General features: G+C 44.1%; 1 protein-coding gene across 1 annotated transcript in view; it reads right to left on the bottom strand.

Moving 5' to 3' along the window:
* l3mbtl4 (L3MBTL histone methyl-lysine binding protein 4) overlaps positions 1-22,659 on the bottom strand; it is a 136,341-nt gene that overhangs the window by 64,959 nt on the left and 48,723 nt on the right. The window contains exons 15-17 of the mRNA XM_084144360.1: positions 17,190-17,369; positions 14,272-14,418; positions 5,312-5,385 (exon numbers count right to left, since the gene is read on the bottom strand). Coding sequence (XP_084000486.1) covers positions 5,312-5,385; positions 14,272-14,418; positions 17,190-17,369 — 401 coding nt within the window. The remainder of the gene's footprint in view (positions 1-5,311; positions 5,386-14,271; positions 14,419-17,189; positions 17,370-22,659) is intronic.

Below are 22,659 nucleotides of genomic sequence, written 5' to 3'. Positions count from 1 at the left end.
CTCTCTGGAAAGAAATCCTTGCCCTGAGCTCGTCGATCTTGTTATCCAAAGACTGAACATTAGCGATTAGTATACTTGGAAGCGGTGGGTGGTGTGCCCGCCTCCTAAGTCAAACCAGCAGGCCGCTTCGAGTGCCTCTCCGGCGATGTTTTGGGTCAGCCGCTGGAATCAGTTCAATTGCCCTGGGGAGAGCAAACAAAGGATCTGCTTCGGGAAAGTCGTATTCCTGGTCGTAATGCTGGTGAGTTACTGCCGCTCTGATATCCAATAGTTTTTCCCAGCTGTATGTAATGATACAAAACACTTTCTGAGCTAATAATGTAAAGAAATATACATAAAAAAAACAAAATACTGCAAAATTTCCTAAGAGCTAGTCGCGAGGCCGCCATCTTCGTCGGCGCCAAGAATGGTTGTTCTAAGACTAACCAAACATCAGCTTCACACCTGTCACATCTGTCCCTTTCAGAGGGGGTTTCAGCTGTGAGGGAGTCCAAGGGTGGGGTGACCTGGCAAGTCTCTTCTGATCACTTGCCATCCCACAGTTACCGAAAAAGTCCCACAAAACAACGGAGGAAAGGAATGACAAGAATGGGCATTCCTGCAGGGAGTGAGAAGAATGAGATTCTTGAGTGTTCTTCAGTTTAATTGCTCATTGTGTGGTGTTCTCTAACCATCTTATCACATTGCCGGTACAGAATGTACTGAATTAAATCCAGGCCCCAGAATCATCCTTCACAGTAGAGTAGGGTTCAGTTTGGTTAGTTCGTTGAGGCAGCAGAGGACAAACTCATGGCAGAAGCAATTGGGGCCTTATGGCCTGGAGGTAAGGCGAGTGTGGTGTGGTTTGTGTGCACAAGTGTGTGTGTAGGTATGTGTGTGTGGTGTCTGTGTGTGTGTGTGTGTGACATGGTCTGTGTGTGTGTGTGTGTGTGTGAGGCCTGCCTGGTTGGCTACTCCGGCTGTGGCAGTAATGCGTTCTGTCGTCACATCTAGAGCTCTTTCACCTCCTGTTATCGTCCTCACGGAGTTGGAAGAGCTGTCGTCGCGGGTAGTGGAGCTAAAATTAGTTACTCACTCCGATCCACAGCCGGTGAAATGCACTCGGCCTGAAAGAATACAAAACAGGGCTCCTTCCAGACGACGGCGTGTCTCTTTTTCCTTGGGAGAAACTGACTGCTTAACGGAAAAAATACAAACACGCACAAACACTACCCCTCCCTGTGACCCCCCCCTCTCCTGCTGACCGCAATGAAATATTCCAAATGGGATGGGTTGCCATGGAAACCACCCACCAAATCATAGCAATCAATGAAGCTATCCGAATACATAGAGGAATCTAGATGTTATCGGGCCTCGCCAATGTTTTGAAAAGAAAAACTAAACTAAAGATCTGTGTTTTTTTCCCTATAGGTTTTGAACCAGTCTCAAAACTCAATTACACCTGTGCTCACAGTAATCAAAATGAGTGACTGCGAGGCCAGGCAATCCAGTGACTTATGACTAATACTTCCTTGCTACTTGAAAATGCCCAATTTCACAGAGAAATCACCCCAGTAACAACCGTGATTGACATCAATTACCTCAAGTGAAATTGGGGTCTCCAACTCTCCAGTGATGTATATTGCTCTCTCGCACAACCAGCCATCTTCGTGGAGAATAACTACCTGTCAGATGCTAAGCAGCCGGTAAGCCACTTATACAATATAAAAAGAAAAACCTGTCACTAGCTGAATAGGTTTGGGTGAGGAGACTCGACAATAAAAAGGCATTACAAAGTGTTTAGTGGGCAGGCAGCGCGCGCCCCCCCACACAGGAACATGGTCCATGAATAAGAGGAGAGTTAGAGAGGTTAATTCCTTAATGCTGAAAATCAATATTACTAATAGTGAAGCCATAACATTATTTACGCATTAGGAAACTGCTCTGTGTTGAATGGGGAGTTTATATTGGCATTTATAGATAGGTCTATGCCGTTCAGTATTCTCCACCCAACAAATTTTTGTGTGAGTATGTGAGTGAAAGATGCTCTTGTTGCGTTGAGTCACTTGTGGCGCCGGCTGCCAGAGGTAGCGGCTCAGGAAGGCCACCAAAATTTCCATCCCCAACTATAACATTTTCCGTCTAGATAGAACTGCCAAAGGGGGTGGAGTTGCAATCTACTGTAGAGATAGCCTGCAGAGCTCTATCATACTATCCAGGTCTGTGCCCAAACAGTTTGAGCTTCTACTTCTAAAAATCCACCTTTCCAGAAATAAGTCTCTCACTGTTGCCGCTTGCTACAGACCCCCCTCAGCCCCCAGCTGTGCCCTGGACACCATATGTGAATTGATTGCCCCCCATTTATCCTCTGAGTTTGTACTGCTTGGTGACCTAAATTGGGATATGCTTAATACCCCAGCCATCCTACAATCCAAGCTAGATGCCCTCAACCTCACGCAAATTATCAACGAACCTACCAGGTACAACCCTAAATCCTTAAACATGGGTACCCTCATAGATATCATCCTGACTAACATACCCTCTAAATACACCTCAGCTGTCTTCAACCAGGATCTCAGCGATCACTGCCTTATTGCCTGCGTCCGTAACGGGTCCGCGGTCAAACAACCACCCCTCATCACTGTCAAACGCTCCCTAAAACACTTTAGCGAGGAGGCCTTCCTAATTGACCTGGCCCAGGTATCCTGGATGGATATAGATCTCATTCCGTCAGTAGAGGATGCCTGGTTGTTCCTTAAAAGTAATTTCCTCTCAATCTTAAATAAACATGCCCCATTCAAAAAATACAGAACTAAGAACCGATATAGCCCCTGGTTCTCCTCAGACTTGACTGCCCTTGACCAGCACAAAAACATCCTGTGGCGTACAGCATTAGCATCAAATAGCCCCCGCGATATGCAACTTTTCAGGGAAGTTAGGAACCAATATACACAAGCAGTCAGGAAAGCAAAGGCTAACTTTTTCAAACAGAAATTTGCATCCTGTAGCACTAACTCCAAAAAGTTTTGGGACACTGTAAAGTCCATGGAGAATAAGAGCACTTCCTCCCAGCTGCCCACTGCACTGAGGCTAGGAAACACTATCACCACCGATAAATCTACAATAATCGAGAATTTCAACAAGCATTTTGCTACAGCTGGCCATGCTTTCCATCTGGCTACCACTAACCCGGCCACCAACTCTGCACCCTCTGCTGCAACTTGCCCATGCCCCCCCCGCTTCTCCTTCACACAAATTCAGACAGCTGATGTTTTGAAAGCGCTGCAAAATCTGGACCCCTACAAATCAGCTGGGCTAGACAATCTGGACCCTTTCTTCCTAAAACTAGCCGCCGAAATTGTCGCAACCCCTATTACTAGTCTGTTCAACCTCTCTTTCATAACGTCTGAGATCCCCAGAGATTGGAAAGCTGCCGCGGTCATCCCCCTCTTCAAAGGGGGTGACACTCTAGATCCAAACTGCTACAGACCTATATCCATCCTGCCCTGCCTTTCGAAAGTATTCGAAAGCCAAGTTAATAAACAGATCATCGACCATTTCGAATACCACCGTACCTTCTCCGCTATGCAATCCGGTTTCCGAGCTGGTCACGGGTGCACTTCAGCCACGCTCATGGTCCTAAACGATATTATAACCGCGATTGATAATAGACAGTACTGTGCAGCAGTCTTCATCGACCTGGCCAAGGCTTTCGACTCTGTCAACCACCGCATTCTTATTGGCAGACTAAATAGCCTTGGTTTCTCAAATGACTGCCTCGCCTGGTTCACCAACTACTTCTCAGATAGAGTTCAGTGTGTCAAATCGGAGGGCCTGTTGTCTGGACCTATGGCAGTCTCTATGGGGGTGCCACAGGGTTCAATTCTTGGGCCGACACTTTTCTCCGTGTATATCAATGATGTCGCTCTTGCTGCTGGTGACTCTCAGATCCACCTCTACGCAGACGACACCATTTTGTATACATCTGGCCCTTCATTGGACACTGTGTTAACAAACCTCCAAACGAGCTTCAATGCCATACAACAATCCTTCAGTAGCCTTCAACTGCTCTTAAACACTAGTAAAACTAAATGCATGCTTTTCAATCGAACGCTGCTAGCACCCGCCCACCCGACTAGAATCACCACTCTCGACGGGTCTGACCTAGAGTATGTGGACAACTACAAATATCTAGGTGTCTGGTTAGACTGTAAACTCAACTTCCAGACTCACATAAAGAATCTCCAATCCAAAGTTAAATCTAGAATCGGCTTCCTATTTCGCAACAAAGCCTCCTTCACTCATGCTGCCAAACATGCCCTCGTAAAACTGACTATCCTACCGATCCTTGACTTCGGCGATGTCATTTATAAAATAGCCTCCAACACTCTACTCAGCAAATTGGATGTAGTCTATCACAGTGCCATCCGTTTTGTCTCCAAAGCCCCATACACTACCCACCACTGTGACCTGTACGCTCTTGTTGGCTGGTCCTCACTACATGTTCGTCGTCAAACCCACTGGCTCCAGGCCATCTATAAATCACTGCTAGGCAAATCCCCGCCTTATCTTAGCTCATTGGTCACCATAGCAGCACCCACCCGTAGTCTGCGCTCCAGCAGGTATATCTCACTGGTCATTCCCAAAGCCAACACCTCCTTTGGCCGCCATTCCTTCCAGTTCTCTGCTGCCAATGACTGGAACGAATTGCAAAAATCTCTGAAGCTGGAGACTCTTATCTCCCTCAATAACTTTAAGCATCAGTTGTCAGAGCACCTTACCGATCACTGCACCTGTACACAGCCCATCTGAAATTAGCCCACCCAACTACCTCATCCCTATATTGTTATTTAATTTGCTCTTTTGCACCCCAGTATCTCTATTTGCACATAATCTCTTGCACATCTAGCATTCCAGTGTTAATACTATTGTAATTATTCTGCACTATAGCCTATTTATTGCCTTACCTCCATAACTTGCTACATTTGCACACACTGTATATATATTTTCTGTTGTATTTCTGACTTTATGTTTTTTTTTTTACCCCATATGTAACTCTGTGTTGTTTTTGTTGCACTACTTTGCTTTGTCTTGGCCAGGTCGCAGTTGTAAATGAGAACCTGTTCTCAACTGGCTTACCTGGTTAAATAAAGGTGAAATAAAAAAATATAAAAAAAAGGTACGGTGGAAATAACTGGAGGTAATGTATTATCTCCAGCACTGATAACATACGACACTCCAGAGAGCAAGCAGAGCGAGGGAAAGCATCCAGGATGTCAATAATACCATTAACGACAACCTTTGAACCATCTACCCCAGCTGTTTCAATTACCTGTGATCACGCTATTCAGGTCAATCTCTTCCTCCTCCTCTTTGACTCGCAGATATTTTGTTGACTGGGCGAGCCTGAGGATGGATGGATAGAAAGAAAGAAAGAAAGAAAGAAAGAAAGAAAGAAAGAAAGAAAGAAAGAAAGAAAGAAAGAAAAGAAAGAAAGAAAGAAAGAAAGAAAGAAAGAAAGAAAGAAAGAAAGAAAGAAAGAAAGAAAGAAAGAAAGAAAGAAAGAAAGAAAGAAAGAAAGAAAAGAAAGAAGAAAGAAAGAAAGAAAGAAAGAAAGAAAGAAAGAAAGAAAGAAAGAAAGAAAGAAAGAAAGAAGAAAGAAAGAAAGAAAGAAAGAAAGAAAGAAAGAAAGAAAGAAAGAAAGAAAGAAAGAAAGAAAGAAAGAAAGAAAGAAAGAAAGAAAGAAAGAAAGAAAGAAAGAAAGAAAGAAAGAAAGAAAGAAAGAAAGAAAGAAAGAAGAAAGAAAGAAAGAAAGAAAGAAAGAAAGAAAGAAAGAAAGAAAGAAAGAAAGAAAGAAAGAAGAAAGAAAGAAAGAAAGAAAGAAAGAAAGAAAGAAAGAAGAAAGAAAGAAAGAAAGAAAGAAAGAAAGAAAGAAAGAAAGAAAGAAAGAAAGAAAGAAAGAAGAAAGAAAGAAGAAAGAAGAAAGAAAGAAAGAAAGAAAGAAAGAAAGAAAGAAAGAAAGAAAGAAAGAAAGAAAGAAAGATTATTTTACAGCGAGAAAGCGATTCACTACTGGGGCCAGAAGATTACAAAACAAACAAGCATTGAGGTGGAACTGCTTTTAAGTCATAACAACGTAGCGAATATAAATCTGGGATGGCTTACATAAAATCTATATATCGTCATGGTATAACAAGATATCCTATTATAAAGCACACATATACGTATCTACTTTATAGCATTCACATCATTGTACCATCTTACAAACTGCTGTACATCGATGGGCCATGTGCTCTTGGCAGAGAAAAATACCAGCGTCTAGTGCTGAGGTTACAGTAATGATAGCTCTGTGGATAGTGCTTATGATAGCATGTCCACAGCGATTGGGTGCTAGCTGAAAGGGGGGCTGTGATGCAGGTTGGCAGGGCAGTCTCTGTTGACGGTAAAGTAGACTGTAGGAGAAACACCATAGAGCCACACCTGATCCAGGTCTTTCTCATGAAGATAAAACAACAGATTGTACAACTTATAAAGGCTTTATATAGCATACATAAAATACTTCATAAGCACTACAGAAAGGCTTCATAAACACTACATAAAGGATTAATATACACTACATAAATGCTTCATAAACACTACATAAAGGCTTCATAAGCACTACATAAAGGCTTCATAAACACTACATAAAGGCTTCATAAACACTACATAAAGGCTTCATAAGCACTACATAAAGGCTTCATAAGCACTATATAAAGGCTTCATAAGCACTACATAAAGGCTTCATAAATCATCTATGTGTATGTGATACTTTATAAATGTTGTATAAAGGATGACATAATCATTCCCACTGTAGGATGATTTGCCAAATGTGACATAAAACACTATCTATGCTTATAGACCATTTATAGAGAATGACATATGATTTTAGATGATTTATGAAGCATTTATGTAGTGCTTATGAAGCCTCTATGAGAAATCAATCAATCAAATGTTATTTAGAGAGTAACATTTCTTACAGGGGATGAATTTCAAAGTGCTTAACAAATAAAATAATAAAAAGGTGTGAATATAAAACCCCAAAATGTATTCTAAATTACCTGGAACAGGTGTCTATGGGGTCAAATTACAGCAACGCACAATACTTTGGCAATGCAGGTCTTCAAAAAGTTATGGCTACGGTAATATGGATGGCTACGGAATTATTCTCTCATCTCTTGTAATAGCTGTGAGACATCTTCTTGTATGTGTTCAGAGGCAATGAAATGAATGCATGATGCATGTCCCGAATATGCCTGGGGGAACGATTGAGCTCAGGGGGGCGCATTAGAGTAGAATAATTAGAAAGGACATGGCTATATACATAAATGACATTGACTTAAATGGGAATGTCTGTTATACAGTAGTAATTATACGGCAGCACAACTTTTAATGCGTCTCCTCCCAAAGGCATAACACCTGTCTGCTCCATTTGGGAGAAGTCCTCTCATTGTCATGTTCTGTCAGACAGTGATTTAAAGGAGACTATACTGAGCCTCTACCCTTCCTCCAAGATGATGCTACCTCTACAGGAAGATACTGACATAGATCTAAGCAGTCAGAGACCATACCTGAATCCCCAATCAAATCAAATCAAATCTACTGTACAATGCACATCCCATCCACACAGATACGGAAACGCTAGACCCTACTGTTAGAGAGAAGATAGTGACTGATGATGAGGGGAACAAGAATAGTTGGAATTCTATCTACTATGTAAACATGTGGCTAGATGGTATCTGTACTTACCATGATTATTGTATGCATATCATTTGTTAAATGTTATTTTGTTTTGAGTACAAGGAAAAAGGTACTGTGTTTACTAGTGTCTTGTAAGCCCATGTGAGCTGGGCACCGGTAGGTGTATGACACTTCATAAATAAATCATAAAAATAAAAAATAAAATAAAAGTCCAGTCAAACATTTTGTACCGCAAACTATTGAGAACCACTGAAATGATACACTTTTAATTTAGACCTTCAGACTACAGTAAGCCTCGTCCCATACTGCATTAGCTATAGCCAACTCTTCTATCATTGTCAAATGGGTAGTGCGGGATTTACGGCTTCAATAATCCAGTGAGATAGTGAAAATGAAAAAACCTTTTGAATTGTTGATTTAATCCAAAAAGCCATTTTTATTGTGTTATCATGGACTTTAGAGTGGTATAACCTTAAATTCCCCATATTAAGAATTTAAATACAATTTAAATCAAATCCAAACAAATCTACTGCACAATGCACATCCCTTTTTTTGCTCTTTAATTATTTAATTTTTTAGTTATCTATTTTTTGTAAGTTAGCATTTCACTGTAAGGTCTACACTTGTTGTATTCGGCGCATGTGGCAAATAAAATTTGATTTGATTTAAGAACTAACCTTTTTTGAGTTGGCCATTTTATTCAAATATGTGCTAAAATGCCATATGCTTTGTGTTACAGTGGATTTTAGAGGGGCCTAACTTTAAATGTCCAGTACAAATGCTTTGTAAACAGTGTGCAGTATGTCATGCCTTACCCTGACAGAAGAGGTGGCTACAGCATATACAGTACAGTCGTGGTCAAAAGTTTTGAGAATGACACAAGTATTGGTCTTCACAAAGTTCGCTGCTTCAGTGTTATGAGATATTTGTATCAGATGTTACTATGGTATACTGAAGTATAATTACAAGCATTCCATAAGTGTCAAAGGCTTTTATTGACAATTACAATACGTTTATGCAAAGAGTCAATATTTGCAGTGTTGACCCTTCTTTTTCAAGACCTCTGCAATCCGCCCTGGCATGCTGTCAATTAACTTCTGGGCCACATCCTGACTGATGGCAGCTTGGAGTTTGTCCGAATTTGTGGGTTTTTGTTTGTCCACCCGCCTCTTGAGGATCGACCACAAGTTCTCAATGGGATTAAGGTCTGGGGAGTTTCCTGGCCATGGACCCAAAATGTTGATGTTTTGTTCCCCGAGCCACTTAGTTATCACTTTTGCCTTATGGCAAGGTGCTCCATCATGCTGGAAAAGGCATTGGTCGTCACCAAACTGTTCTTGGATGGTTGGGAGAAGTTGCTGTCAGAGGATGTGTTGGTACCATTCTTTATTCATGGCTGTGTTCTTAGGCAGAATTGTGAGTGAGCCCACTCCCTTGGCTGAGAAGCAACCCCACACATGAATGGTCTCAGGATGCTTTACTGTTGGCATGACACAGGACTGATGGTAGCGCTCACCTTGTCTTCTCCGGACAAGGTGTTTTCCAGATGCCCCAAACAATCGGAAAGGTGATTCATCAGAGAAAATGACTTTACCCCAGTCCTCAGCAGTCCAATCCCTGTACCTTTTGCAGAATATCAGTCTGTCCCTGATGTTTTTCCTGGAGAGAAGTGGCTTCTTTGCTCCCCTTCTTGACACCAGGCCATCCTCCAAAAGTATTTGCCTCACTGTGCGTGCAGATGCACTCACACCTGCCTGTTGCCATTCCTGAGCAAGCTCTGCACTGGTGGTGCCCCGATCCCGCAGCTGAATCAACTTTAGGAGACGGTCCTGGCGCTTGCTGGACTTTCTTGGGTGCCCTGACGCCTTCTTCACAACAATTGAACCTCTCTCCTTGAAGTTCTTGATGAACCAAAAAATGGTTGATTTAGGTGCAATCTTACTAGCAGCAATATCCTTACCTGTGAAGCCCTTTTTGTGCAAAGCAATGATGACGGCATGTGTTTCCTTGCAGATAACCATGGATAACAGAGGAAGAACAATGATTTAAAGCACCACCCTCCTTTTAAAGCTTCCAGTCTGTTATTCTAACTCAATCAGCATGACAGAGTGATCTCCAGCCTTGTCCTCGTCAACACTCTCACCTGTGTTAACGAGAGAATCACTGACATGATGGCAGCTGGTCCTTTTGTGGCAGGGCTGAAATGCAGTGGAAATGTTCATTTTCATGGCAAAGAGGGACTTTGCAATTAATTGCAATTCATCTGATTACTCTTCATGATATTCTGGAGTATATGCAAATTGCTATCATCAAAACTGAGGCAGCAGACTTTGTGAAAATTAGTATTTGTGTCATTCTCAAAACTTTTGACCACGACTGTACAGTACAGGTCTACTTCAGACTATGACACTAAATACATTGTGTACAGTGAAAGCCGTGCTTTTGAATTGAGAGTGACAGTGAATAGGAGATAAATAAATGAAGGCACTAAAGGAAGTTCCCATGGAGAAGTCCTGTCAGTATTTCCAAGACTGGCCACAGACAGAAATAACCTTGAGGATCAGCCAAGTTGAGCCAACGCTATCCCAGAGGAATACGTTGTTGATGTTTCATAATACACAAACCAGCTCAAAGAGCATCAAGTTCATTATTCCACATCATTTCAAACTCTCAAGGAGTCTCGTCTCCCCGATTGAATGTAGAGCCGACAAACATTGAATGATTAATGAGATGAAAAGAGGTCGTCCCAGGAAACTAATCAAGCATTAATTAAATATATATTTTTTAATTAAATTGTTAATGAATTAAACAAATGGGTGGATGAATCCTTTAGAAAGTGACTTTGTGCATATAAAAAATATGCAATTTATATGTGTTCATCATCCTTTCTCAAGGAGATTAAGGTCAGAATATGATAAAGATGAGCCCAATGTAAATCTCTGCTGCATTGCTGCACTCAAACAATGGACTAGAGAATAACGCAATACTGGGTTTTATTTTCACTGCATCTTGAGGGAGGCATGCCAGATCAGGAAATATTGATATAAATGTCTTACATAACAAGCGCCAATGTATTTTGGTAAAATATAGCCGGATCAACCACGATACTTATGTCAAGTAACTGTTCCTAATTTTAGGCTTGTGTGACACTTCTTTTCCCCCATTTTTTATATAACATCAGCCTTACATAATGTTCAAGGCGTGCAGTAATCTTTCACATGGTTTAATCATCAGCTCCTCGTCCTAAACCTACACACAGGAGAACCTGGCTAGTGCGGGCTGTATGAGGGGAAACCATTCAATATCAATCACACTGGGATGCAGGGTTTTCTAATCTGCTCGCTCTAAATGGCATTACCGCACACGCACTCTCTCTCTCCGTCTCTTCCTCTCTCTCCCTCTCTCTCACTATCTCTCTCCGTCTCTTCCTCTCTCTCAGGAGCCATCTGCAACAGTATGGCTCTTTAATGACAGAGCATTTGCATTTACATGAGCTTTGGACGGGTGGGTGTCTGGGTCGTTGATGTGTCTCCCACACCACATCAGTATGGTGACAGTATGGTGACAGGGGAAGTCAAATCATAGTGGCCGAGTTATGATAGGGGTTAAAACACAATCTGAAGGGATCTGTAGCCATTTCATGGCTGAAGTTGTGATGGATCAGACTGTGGCTATAAATGTCTTGTGGCAGTATTTGGTTTGACTTGAATCAATGCCGCAGATACAGTAGAGCTCTGTTCTTTTTCAAATAGGTTTTGTGGGCTTATGGAGATTGGAGGTTCAATTGAATCAATCCAGCTTTATGGGTGAGTGAGTGTGTGTGTGTAAACTCCTGCCTCGTGTCTCTGTGATCTGCACTGCATCTCAGTGCTCTGACCACAGTAACCACAGAGACAGACAGAGCGAGTGTGGCCCAGGAATGGTTCTGGATCAGTGCCCTTGCATTAACACCCTGTCAACCCCACCAAGAGGAACCCCAGGGGGCCTCGCTAAGAGCCGGGTGTCAGAGCAAGCGCCCGTCTAAAAACGCCCTGTTAGAGAGTACAGAGAGCCAGAGTTGTGACGGTGACACAGAGCTGGGGACCGCTGCAGTCCCGCTCTGAGACTCAGAGAGAGGAAACACAGGTGGTGCTATATGATGAGATGACTAACACTTTCATACATTATTGACAGAAGAAGAAATTGGACTTGGAGGTGACACCGATTCACAAAAGTAAGATTCAGAATTCTCTGGAGTTTTTCTATGACAAGATGGCTGCCGTTTGGAAGATGACCAGGGCACGGTTTCCTAAAAGCATCTTAAGGCTAAGTTCACCATTAAAACCAGTGAGCCTTAAGATGCTTTCGGGAAAGCAGGCCCTGACCTCCTAAACTACTGCTAAATATTTTTTCACTAAAAGAAAAACATGCTGATTTAATTTCAAGAAATTTAGTTGAGGTCCTCTCACTCAAAAACCCATCACCTGCCACACGTATCCTAACAGCATGGTCAACAAATATTACTGTATAGTTCACCAGAGAAACCGTTCTTGTCTGAAGATGGTGGTGGAGTGGCAATCTTTACCAAAGAACACCTTCAGTGTTCAGTTGTCTCCACCAAGTCTGTCCCCAAACAATTTGATTTGCTGGTTTTAAGCATTAAACTTTCAAATAACTATTTGTTGACTGTTGCTGGGTGTTATCGTCCTCCATCAGCACCGGCCTGTACCCTACCTGCCCTAAGCTCTCTCCTGGCCCCTTAGACTAAGTCTGAATTTGTCCAGCTAGGTGACCTAAACTGGGACATACTTAAACCACCTGACCAAATCCTAAAGCAATGGGACTCCCTTAATCTTTCTCAGATTATTACCAATACCACGAGGTATGACTCCAATCACCCAGAAAAGGCTACTCTCCTTGATGTTATCCTCACAAATAATCCTGATACTGTAGGTAGTCTGGTGTTTTCTGTAATGACCTTAGTGATCACTGTTTTAAAGACTGTGTTCGTAATAGCTGCTCAGTGAAACGACCTGTCCTGATTTGTCATAGATGCTTGCTCAAAAACTTTAATGAGCAAGCCTTCCTTCATGACCTGGCCTCTGGAAATTGGTATAGAATCAGCTTGATCCCCTCTGTCGAAGACGATTGGACTTTCTTTTTTGATATTATCAGTGGTATAGAGAAAGATGGAGAGAGAGAGAAAGGTCAGTGAACAGATGGAGTGTTCCTAATCTCAGCTTGTTACCTGTATAAAAGACACCTGTCCACAGAAGCAATCAATCAATCAGATTCCAAACTCCACCATGGCCAAGACCAAAGAGCTCTCCAAGGATGTCAGGGACAAGATTGTAGACCTACACAAGGTTGGAATGGGCTACAAGACCATCGCCAAGCAGCTTGGTGAGAAGGTGACAACAGTTGGTGCGATTATTCGCAAATGGAAGAAACACAAAATAACTGTCAATCTCCCTCGGCCTGGGGCTCCATGCAAGATCTCACCTCGTGGAGTTACAATGAGCCCAGAACTACATGGGAGGATCTTGTCAATGATCTCAAGGCAGCTGGGACCATAGTCACCAAGAAAACAATTGGTAACACACTACGCCGTGAAGGACTGAAATCCTGCAGCGCCCGCAAGGTCCCCCTGCTCAAGAAAGCACATATACAGGCCCGTCTGAAGTTTGCCAATGAACATCTGAATGATTCAGAGGAGAACTGGGTGAAAGTGTTGTGGTCAGATGAGACCAAAATCGAGCTCTTTGGCATCAACTCAACTCGCCGTGTTTGGAGGAGGAGGAATGATGCCTATGACCCCAAGAACACCATCCCCACCGTCAAACATGGAGGTGGCAACATTATGCTTTGGGGGTGTTTTTCTGCTAAGGGGACAGGACAACTTCACCGCATCAAAGGGACGATGGACAGGGCCATGAATCGTCAAATCTTGGGTGAGAACCTCCTTCCCTCAGCCAGGGCATTGAAAATGGGTCGTGGATGGGTATTCCAGCATGACAATGACCCAAAACACACGGTCAAGGCAACAAAGGAGTGGCTCAAGAAGAAGCACATTAAGGTCCTGGAGTGGCCTAGCCAGTCTCCAGACCTTAATCCCATAGAAAATCTGTGGAAGTTGCCAAATGTCTGCAAAGAGGACTGGAACAAAATCCCTCCTGAGATGTGTGCAAACCTGGTGGCCAACTACAAGAAACGTCTGACCTCTGTGATTGCCAACAAGGGTTTTGCCACCAAGTACTAAGTCATGTTTTGCAGAGGGGTCAAATACTTATTTCCCTCATTAAAATGCTAATCAATTCATAACATTTTTGACATGCGTTTTTCTGGATTATTTTGTTGTTATTCTGTCTCTCACTGTTCAAATAAACCTACCATTAAAATTATAGACTGATCATGTCTTTGTCAGTGGGCAAACGTACAAAATCAGCGGGAGATCAAATACTTTTTTCCCCTCACTGTATGTGTGTGTCTTTCGGAGGGGTTGGTTAAAAGTGGAAGTCACATTTCGGTTGGACCTTGTGTACAATTTACCAAAGTGATCTTATGATCTTATCTTACCTGCTGGGTAGCCCTCTCTTCCCCAGAGAGAGCAGCTTCTGTCCCTGAGCAGTGGCTGGTTCCTCCTTGTGCTCCCTCTTCACCAGGGAGTTGGCTGGGGGTCGGCCTCTCAGACGACCAGCCCCCTCGTACCCTGACAGCATGGCCCTGTGAGCGACGGAGAGAGAAAGGGAGGGAGAGAGAGAGAGGGAGGGAGGGAGGGAGGGGAGGGTGAGAGAGAGGGGAGGGTGAGAGAGAGGGGAGGGAGAGAGTGAGTGAGGGGAGAGTGTGAGTGAGGGAGGATCAAAATTAGAGAGAAAGAAATATAGAGTGAGAGCGAAAGGGAGAAACAGAGAGAAAGATAGGGTGAGTGGGGAAGTGGAGAGAGACAGAGGATAAAAGGGAGAGGTTACAGGACAAAAGAGTGAGAGAAAGATGGAGAGAGAGAGAAAGGTCAGTGAACAGAGATGGAGAGAAGGGGAGGATGAAAATGAGAAAGACAGACAGGCAGGCAGACAGACAGGCAGTCAGAAAATCAATCCCTTAGAGTAGATGTGGGACGTCTACGTCTCGTTCTTTTAAATTATTAAAGGTGCAATATGCAAAAATCCCTCGCCATTATTTTACCAGGTAAGTTGACTGAGAATACATTCTCATTTACAGCAACGACCTGGGGAACAGTTACAGGGGAGAGGAGGGGGGGATTAATGATCCAGTTGGAAGCTGGGGATGATTAGGTGGCATGAGATCCAGGTTGGAAATTTAGCCAGGACACCGGGGTTAACACCCCTACTCTTACGATAAGTGCCATGGGATCTTTAGTGACCACAGAGTCAGGACACCAGTTTAATGTCCCATCTGAAAGAGGGCACCCTACACAGGGCAATGTCCCCAATCACTGCCCTGGGGAACTGGGATCTATTTTCTTTTTTCAGAGGAAAGAGTGCCTCCTACTGGCCCTCCAACACCACTTCCAGCAGCATATGGTCTCCCACCCAGGGACCGACCAGGACCGAACCTGCTTAGCTTCATAGGCAAGCCAGCAGCGGGACGCAGGGTGGTAAACATACTTTATCAGTACTAGAGTCAAATAAAATAAACTATTTTGGATGCTGTAAGAAAACTATCTAGACACATTTACATGTTTAGTCATTTAGTAGACGCTCTTATCCAGAGCGATTTACAGGAGCAATTAGGGTTGAGTGCCTTGCTCAAGGGCACATCGACAGATTTTTCACCTAGTCGGCTCAGGGATTAGAACCAGTGACCTTTCGGTTACTGGCACAACGCTCTTAACCACTAAGCTACCTGCTGCCCCTAACAGGTAGATGCCTCTTTAGTCCATTCTAATAGACGCATTTGCTTCTCCTTTGTTACTACCTGCCCAGACCAAAGATACACTGCTTTGGGGGGCCGCACAGCCCTCCATGTGCTCGCCAGAGGTAGCCTGACTGCCATTAGGTACCGAGATGAGATCCTCAGACCCCTTGTGAGACCATATGCTGGTGCGGTTGGCCCTGGGTTCCTCCTAATGCAAGACAATGCTAGACCTCATGTGGCTGGAGTGTGTCAGCAGTTCCTGCAAGAGGAAGGCATTGATGCTATGGACTGGCCCGCCCGTTCCCCAGACCTGAATCCAATTGAGCACATCTGGAACATCATGTCTCGCTCCATCCACCAACGCCACATTGCACCACAGACTGTCCAGGAGTTGGCGGATGCTTTAGTCCAGGTCTGGGAGGAGATCCCTCAGGAGACCAACCGCCACCTCATCAGGAGCATGCCCAGGCGTTGTAGGGAGGTCATACAGGCACGTGGAGGCCACACACACTACTGAGCCTCATTTTGACTTGTTTTAAGGACATTACATCAAAGTTGGATCAGCCTGTAGTGTGGTTTTCCGCTTTAATTTTGAGGGGGACTCCAAATCCAGACCTCCATGGGTTGATAAATTTGATTTCCATTGATAAAACCTTCTCAGTATTTCTTTATGAGTAGAGTACGGCCTACTCTAACAGACTTCTTGGCAGGTACTACAACTTGACACCATTGCAAATCATATTACAAATACAGGATCACTTAGCTTCTGAAAACAGCCCACAGCAACGGCACGGCAACGATTTATTAATAGAACAATGTACGATTACATCCAACACATTAAAGACTCTGGCGGGAATTTTAAAAGTTGATAATCAAGTTTGTTTTATATTAAAACCGTTCATCACGGCTCAGCTCCCGCTCTGCTATTAGTCTTGACAGGTTTCCTACTGTAAACTCTGGCAGCCAGCCATCCACAGCCCAGCCAGTCCTAGACAAATAGAGCAGGCCCAATGCAACAGCAGAAAATCCTTCTGAGTCTGCATTTAACCCAACACTTCTGATTCTAAACGCTTCTGATTCTGCTGTGGACATGGTGAAAAAATGCAATTCGCCACCCTTAAAACTTCTCCGCCGAGGAGCCAATGACACATCGTCCGCCTCGTCTCCGACTCAAACACGTGACGAAAACATTCTAACCTTGGGAATAATTGTAGCGTGCAGTCCTCTGTTATGCCGTTAAGATAAATACATTTTAAAATGTCAAGACAGCTGTTCTTTTTCTAGTTTGGGACAGGGCCTCTCTGTTGAAAGTGAAAAAGTGGTTCAATGACATTGGGATTGCATTTAGCCAAGTCTCCTCTCCATCCAAGGCTGCAGTTCCAATTAGAAATCTCAGTTGGCTGGCGACACTGACACAGTGGCCCTGTGTAAATACTTTGAAATTGCATTCTTTCTTCATTCACTCCCTGAAGTCATCACTGATCTGACATGTCTGGATGGGTGAAAGCTATGAAGTTGAACCTTTGCTCTTACCTATCCAATCATGTTAGATCAGTGGGGATGGAAAAAGGGCCAGCTGGCCATTTTGACACCATCACAATGACATCACTTCCCCCCACCTGGTTTCCATGGGAGCGTCCTGGGGCGTGGCTTCCTCCTGTTCGTCGGCGGTGCACAGCCTCTTGGTCTTCTGGACAAAGTGCACAGGGACAAAGGTGATCTGCTTCTCGCCGCCCAGCCGGTCAGGCAGCACGGCCTCCTTCTTCATGTTGATCTCGGAGTAGGGACAGCCGAAGGCACTGTGGAGAGATGAAAGAAAGGGAGGGGAAGGGAGGGGTGAGAGAGAGAGAGAGAGAGAGGGATGGAGAGGGAGACAGAGTTAGAGAGAGAGCAGAGAAGGAGAGTGAGCGCAAGAGAGAGAGAGGAGTAGGCAGATTGAAAGATTGAGACAGAAAGAGAAAGACAGACAGAGAGAGAACTAGACAGAGAGAAAATACATGGCGTTAGACCTGGCTATCAAGCCTGTCGATACTCCCATAAAAATAAAAAAAACATGCACTTCTCATCCGGTCAGCCCAGGCAGCAGCAGGACATGTTTGTGTATGTGAGAGTTCATTTGGCCTGGCATGTCACAGCGCATCAGTCAAACCATCCCTTCAAAATGACCATGTGGAGAAAGCCACAGTGTGAATCTGGCCACAGTGTGGTGCTGAGGTCCAGGTCACCAGAAACAGTAAAGACACATTGCTATTGTGCTCAAAGTAATTCATTATATCTCTAGGCTTTGCTGAGCCATAGCACTTTTCCTGCAGCAAATCACTGCTTTAGAAATTCTCTCTCTCTCTCTCTCTCTCTCTCTCTCTCTCTCTCTCTCTCTCTCTCTCTCTCTCTCTCTCTCTCTCTCTCTCTCTCTCTCTCTCTCTCTCTCTCTCTCTCTCTCTCTCTCTCTCTCTCTCTCTCTCTCTCTCTCTCTCTCTCTCTCTCTCTCTCTCTCTCTCTCTCTCTCTCTCTCTCTCTCTCTCTCTCTCTCTCTCTCTCTCTCTCTCTCTCTCTCTCTCTCTCTCTCTCTCTCTCTCTCTCTCTCTCTCTCTCTCTCTCTCTCTCTCTCTCTCTCTCTCTCTCTCGACGACAATAACATTACACAAAACAACAACATGACAAACCTTGAAATAAACAACAAATATTAATTACAAACTTCAATGAAGAGGCCCAAAAGAAACATGATGAAGGAATGAGAAAATGCAGCAAATTAAGTGTGAAATGGAGTGAAAGAGAGAGGGAGTTGGAGAGAGAGGGATAGAGAGACAGAGAGAGAGATAGAGAGAGGGAGAGAGAGAGACAGAGAGAGAGGGATAGAGAGAGAGAGTGATAGAGAGAGAGAGAGAGAGAGAGAGAGAGAGAGAGAGAGGGATAGAGAGAGTGGGATAGAGAGAGAGAGAGAGAGAGAGAGATGCTTGGTGATGTTGTTCTCGTCACACACACAAAAACACAAAAGTACACAGGTACGCACACATACACACACGCAGATAGAAGATGATAGATTGCATGAGTAATACCTCAAATATGCTGCCCTTATAAACGCAGAGACGTGCAGCACACTGTTACCTTTCCACACAGGCCTGAGGGGACCCGCATCCCCATCTGCAGAATTAGCTGACTCCATTTCTTTAAACTTTAGGCTGTACTTATCTTTTAAGGCCTTGGCTAACAGTGGGAGTGTATTTACAGATACAGTTTTGTATTTGTATTTATTAAGGCAGCAGCTACTCTTCCTGGGGTCCAGCAACATTAAGGCAGTTATATGCAATTTCAAATAATACATTACATTTCATATAATGTTTCACAGCACATTAGGTGTGTTACCTCAGGCCACTACTCTACTACCACATATCTACAATACAAAATCCATGTGTACGCGTGTGTCTTATCATGTGTATGTGTGTTTGTGCCTGTGTGTCTGTCTCTTCACAGTCCCCGCTGTTCCATAAGGTGTATTTTTATCCGTTTTTAAAATCTGATTCTAATGCTTGCATCAGTTACCTGATGTGGAATAGAGTTCCATGTAGACATGGCTCTATGTAGTACGGTGCGCCTCCAATTGTCTGTTCTTGACTTAGGGATTGGGAAGAGACCTTTGGTGGCATGTCTTGTGGGGTATGCAGGGTGTCTGAGCTGTGTGCTAGTAGTTTAAACAGACACCTCGGTGCATTCAGCCTGTTAACACTTCTTACAAAAACAAGTAGTGATGAAGTCAATCTCTCCACCACTTTAAACCATGAGAGATTTAAATGCATATTATTCATGTTAGCTCTCCGTGTACATTTAAGGACCAGCCGTGCTGCCCTGTTCTGAGCCAATTGTACGTTTCTGAGGTCCCTCTTTGTGACCTGACCACACGACTGAACAGTAGTCCAGGTGCGACAAAACTAGAGCCTGTAGGACCTTACTTGTTGATAGTGTTGTTAAAAAGGCAGAGCAGTGCCTTATTATGGACAGACTTCTCTCCATCTTCGCTACTGTTGTATCAACATGTTTTGACCATGACAGTTTACAATACAGGGTTACTTCAAGCAGTTTAGTCACCTCAACTTTCTCAATTTACACATTATTTATTACAAGATTTAGTTGAGGTTTAGGGTTTAGTGAATGATTTGTCCCAAATACAATGCTTTTAGTTTTTGAAATATTTAGGACTAACGTATTCCTTGCTACCCAATCTGAAACTAACTGCAGCTCTTTGTTAAGTGTTGCAGTGATTTCACTCGCTGTAGTAGTGTCACGTCTCCTCCCGTTGCTCCCCTCCGGCACTCTGATTCGCCGGTCTACTGAGCCACCGGTCTGAGCGCACCACCACGGCAACACCGGAATAGAAACCCAACGCACCCTAATCACCTCCAGCGCACCTGCACCTCATCATCTCATCACAACCCCTATTTAGCCCTGGACTGTTCTGGATGATGTTGTGTGTGATTGTTAAGCTTCGTGTCGTTTACTCTATCTTTGTTATTTCTCTTGCTCATTGTTACGGTAAACCTTGACCTTGTTAGTTCCTGCATCTGCATCCTGCCTCTTCGTATACTCAGTATGCATCACAAGTAGCTGACGTGTATAGTGTTGAGTCATCCGCATACACAGACACACTGGCTTTACTCAAGGCCAGTGGCATGTCATTAGTAAAGATTGAAAAAAATAAGGGGCCTAGACAGCTACCCTGGGGAATTCCTGATTCTACCTGGAGGGCACACACTTTCTAGTAGGCTTAGATTGAAGATATGGCAAATAGGAGTGGCAATATCCTCAGTAATTTTCCATCCAAGTTGTCAGAACCTGGTGACTTGTCATTGTTGATAGACAACAATAATAGTTGACAACTCTCGCATTCTGCTGGCTGCAAAGGTGGCCAACCATGACCAACAAAATATACAGCAATGAATGGACAAGGGGTCACTATAAGAGTTACAGCAAACAAGTCACTGGGGTGGTGAGGGCCAACTGCTCTCGGTTGGTGTACATGTTTCCTCCACCAAGGTTTATTTCGAAGTGGGGGGCCATACCCGCCTACACAATGCTAGAGGAAACACTGGTACATACAACTGGTTTGGAGTGGGAGGTCAGAAGAACAAGAAAAGGTTCCTCTGACACATCACAAATGCTCCATTACAGTCCATAAGCCTAGCTCCCTCTACGCACTTCAAGTGTGGCCATGAATTCTACTGAGAACAAATTTCCACTGGAAACAGAGTGTTAACAGGCATAGATAAGGAGACTTACTGTAAATCACTCTTACAGCCACAGAGAGAGCTCCCTTCGAAGGACACTGGGGTAAATACAGCCATGTTGGACCGAGAAAGACACAACGGCCAAATCTGATTTTGTTATTTACATACTTACAGATACGGTAATTCATGAAGTTATTATGTGTTTACTGCAGAGATGTTACTACACAGTGTTCTCCTCTCCCATATAAATCAAATCAAATGTTATTTGCCACATGAGCCGAATACAACAGGTGTAGACATTACAGTGAAATGCTTACTTACAACAATGCAGTTTTAAGAAAAGAAAAAAAAATGTAAAAAATAGATAAGTAAAAAATGCAAATAGTCCAGGTAGCCATGATTAGCTGTTCAGGAGTCTTATGGCTTGGGGGTAGAAGCTGTTGAAAAGCCTTTTGGACCTAGACTTGACGCTCCGGTACCGCTTGCCGTGCGATAGCAGAGAGAACAGTCTATGACTAGGGTGGCTGGAGTCTTTGACAATTTTGAGGGCCTTCCTCTGACACCTGGTATAGAGGTCCTGGATGGCAGGAAGCTTGGCCCCAGTGATGTACTGGGCCGTAAGCACTACCCTCTGTAGTGCCATGCGGTCGGAGACCGAGCAGTTGCCATACCAGGCGGTGATGCAACCAGTCAGGATGCTCTCGATGGTGCAGCTGTAGAACTTTTTGAGGATCTGAGGACACATGCCAAATCTTTTCAGTCTCCTGAGGGGGAATAGGCTTTGTCATGCCCTCTTCACGACTGTCTTGGTGTGTTTGAACCATGATAGCTCATTTGGTGATGTGGACACCAAGGAACTTGAAGCTCTCAACCTGTTCCACTAAAGCCCTGTTGATGAGAATGGGGGCGTGCTCAGTCCTCTTTTTTTTCCTGTAGTCCACAATCATCTCCTTTGTCTTGATCACGTTGAGGGAGAGGTTGTTATCCTGGCACTACATGGCTAATTTTCTGACCTCCTCCCTATAGGCTGTCTCATCGTTGTCGGTGATCAGACCTACCACTATTGTGTCGTCGGCAAACTTAATGATGGTGTTGGAGTCGTGCCTGGCCATGCAGTCATGGGTTAACAGGGAGTACAGGAGGGGACTGAGCACACATCTCTGAGGGGCCCCCGTGTTGACGATCAGCGTGGCAGATGTGTTGTTACCTACCCTTACCACCTGGGGGGCGGCCCGTCAGGAAGTCTAGGATCCAGTTGCAGACAGAGGTGTTTAGTCCCAGGGTCCTTAGCTTATTGATGAGCTTTGAGGGCACTATGGTGTTGAACAATGCGCTGTAGTCAATGAACAGCATTCTCACGTAGGTGTTCCTTTTGTCCAGGTGGGAAAGGGCAGTGTGGAGTGCAATAGAGATTGCATCATCTGTGGATCTGTTGGGGCAGTATGCAAATTTGAGTGGGTCTAGGGTTTCTGGGATAATGGTGTTGATGTGAGCCATGACCAGCCTTTCAAAGCACTTCATGGCTACAGACGTGAGTGCTACGGGTCGGTAGTCATTTAGGCAGGTTACCTTAGTGTTCTTGGGCACAGGGACTATGGTGGTCTGCTTGAAACATGTTGGTATTACAGACTCAGTCAGGGACATGTTGAAAATGTCAGTGAAGACACTTGCCAGTTGGTCAGCACATGCTCAGAGTACACGTCCTGGTAATCCGTCTGGCCCTGCGGCCTTGTGAATGTTGACCTGCTTAAAAGTCTTACTCACATCGGCTACGGAGAGCGTGATCACATAGTCATCCGGAACAGCTGATGCTCTCATGCATGCTTCAGTGTTGCTTGCCTCGAAGCGAGCAAAGAAGTGATTTAGCTCG

The sequence above is a fragment of the Coregonus lavaretus genome (genome assembly GCF_964263955.1).
Source record: "Coregonus lavaretus genome assembly, chromosome: 2".
NCBI lineage: Eukaryota > Metazoa > Chordata > Actinopteri > Salmoniformes > Salmonidae > Coregonus > Coregonus lavaretus.
Note: the sequence above shows the minus strand (reverse complement) of the source record. Positions and strands in the feature narration are given on the sequence as shown.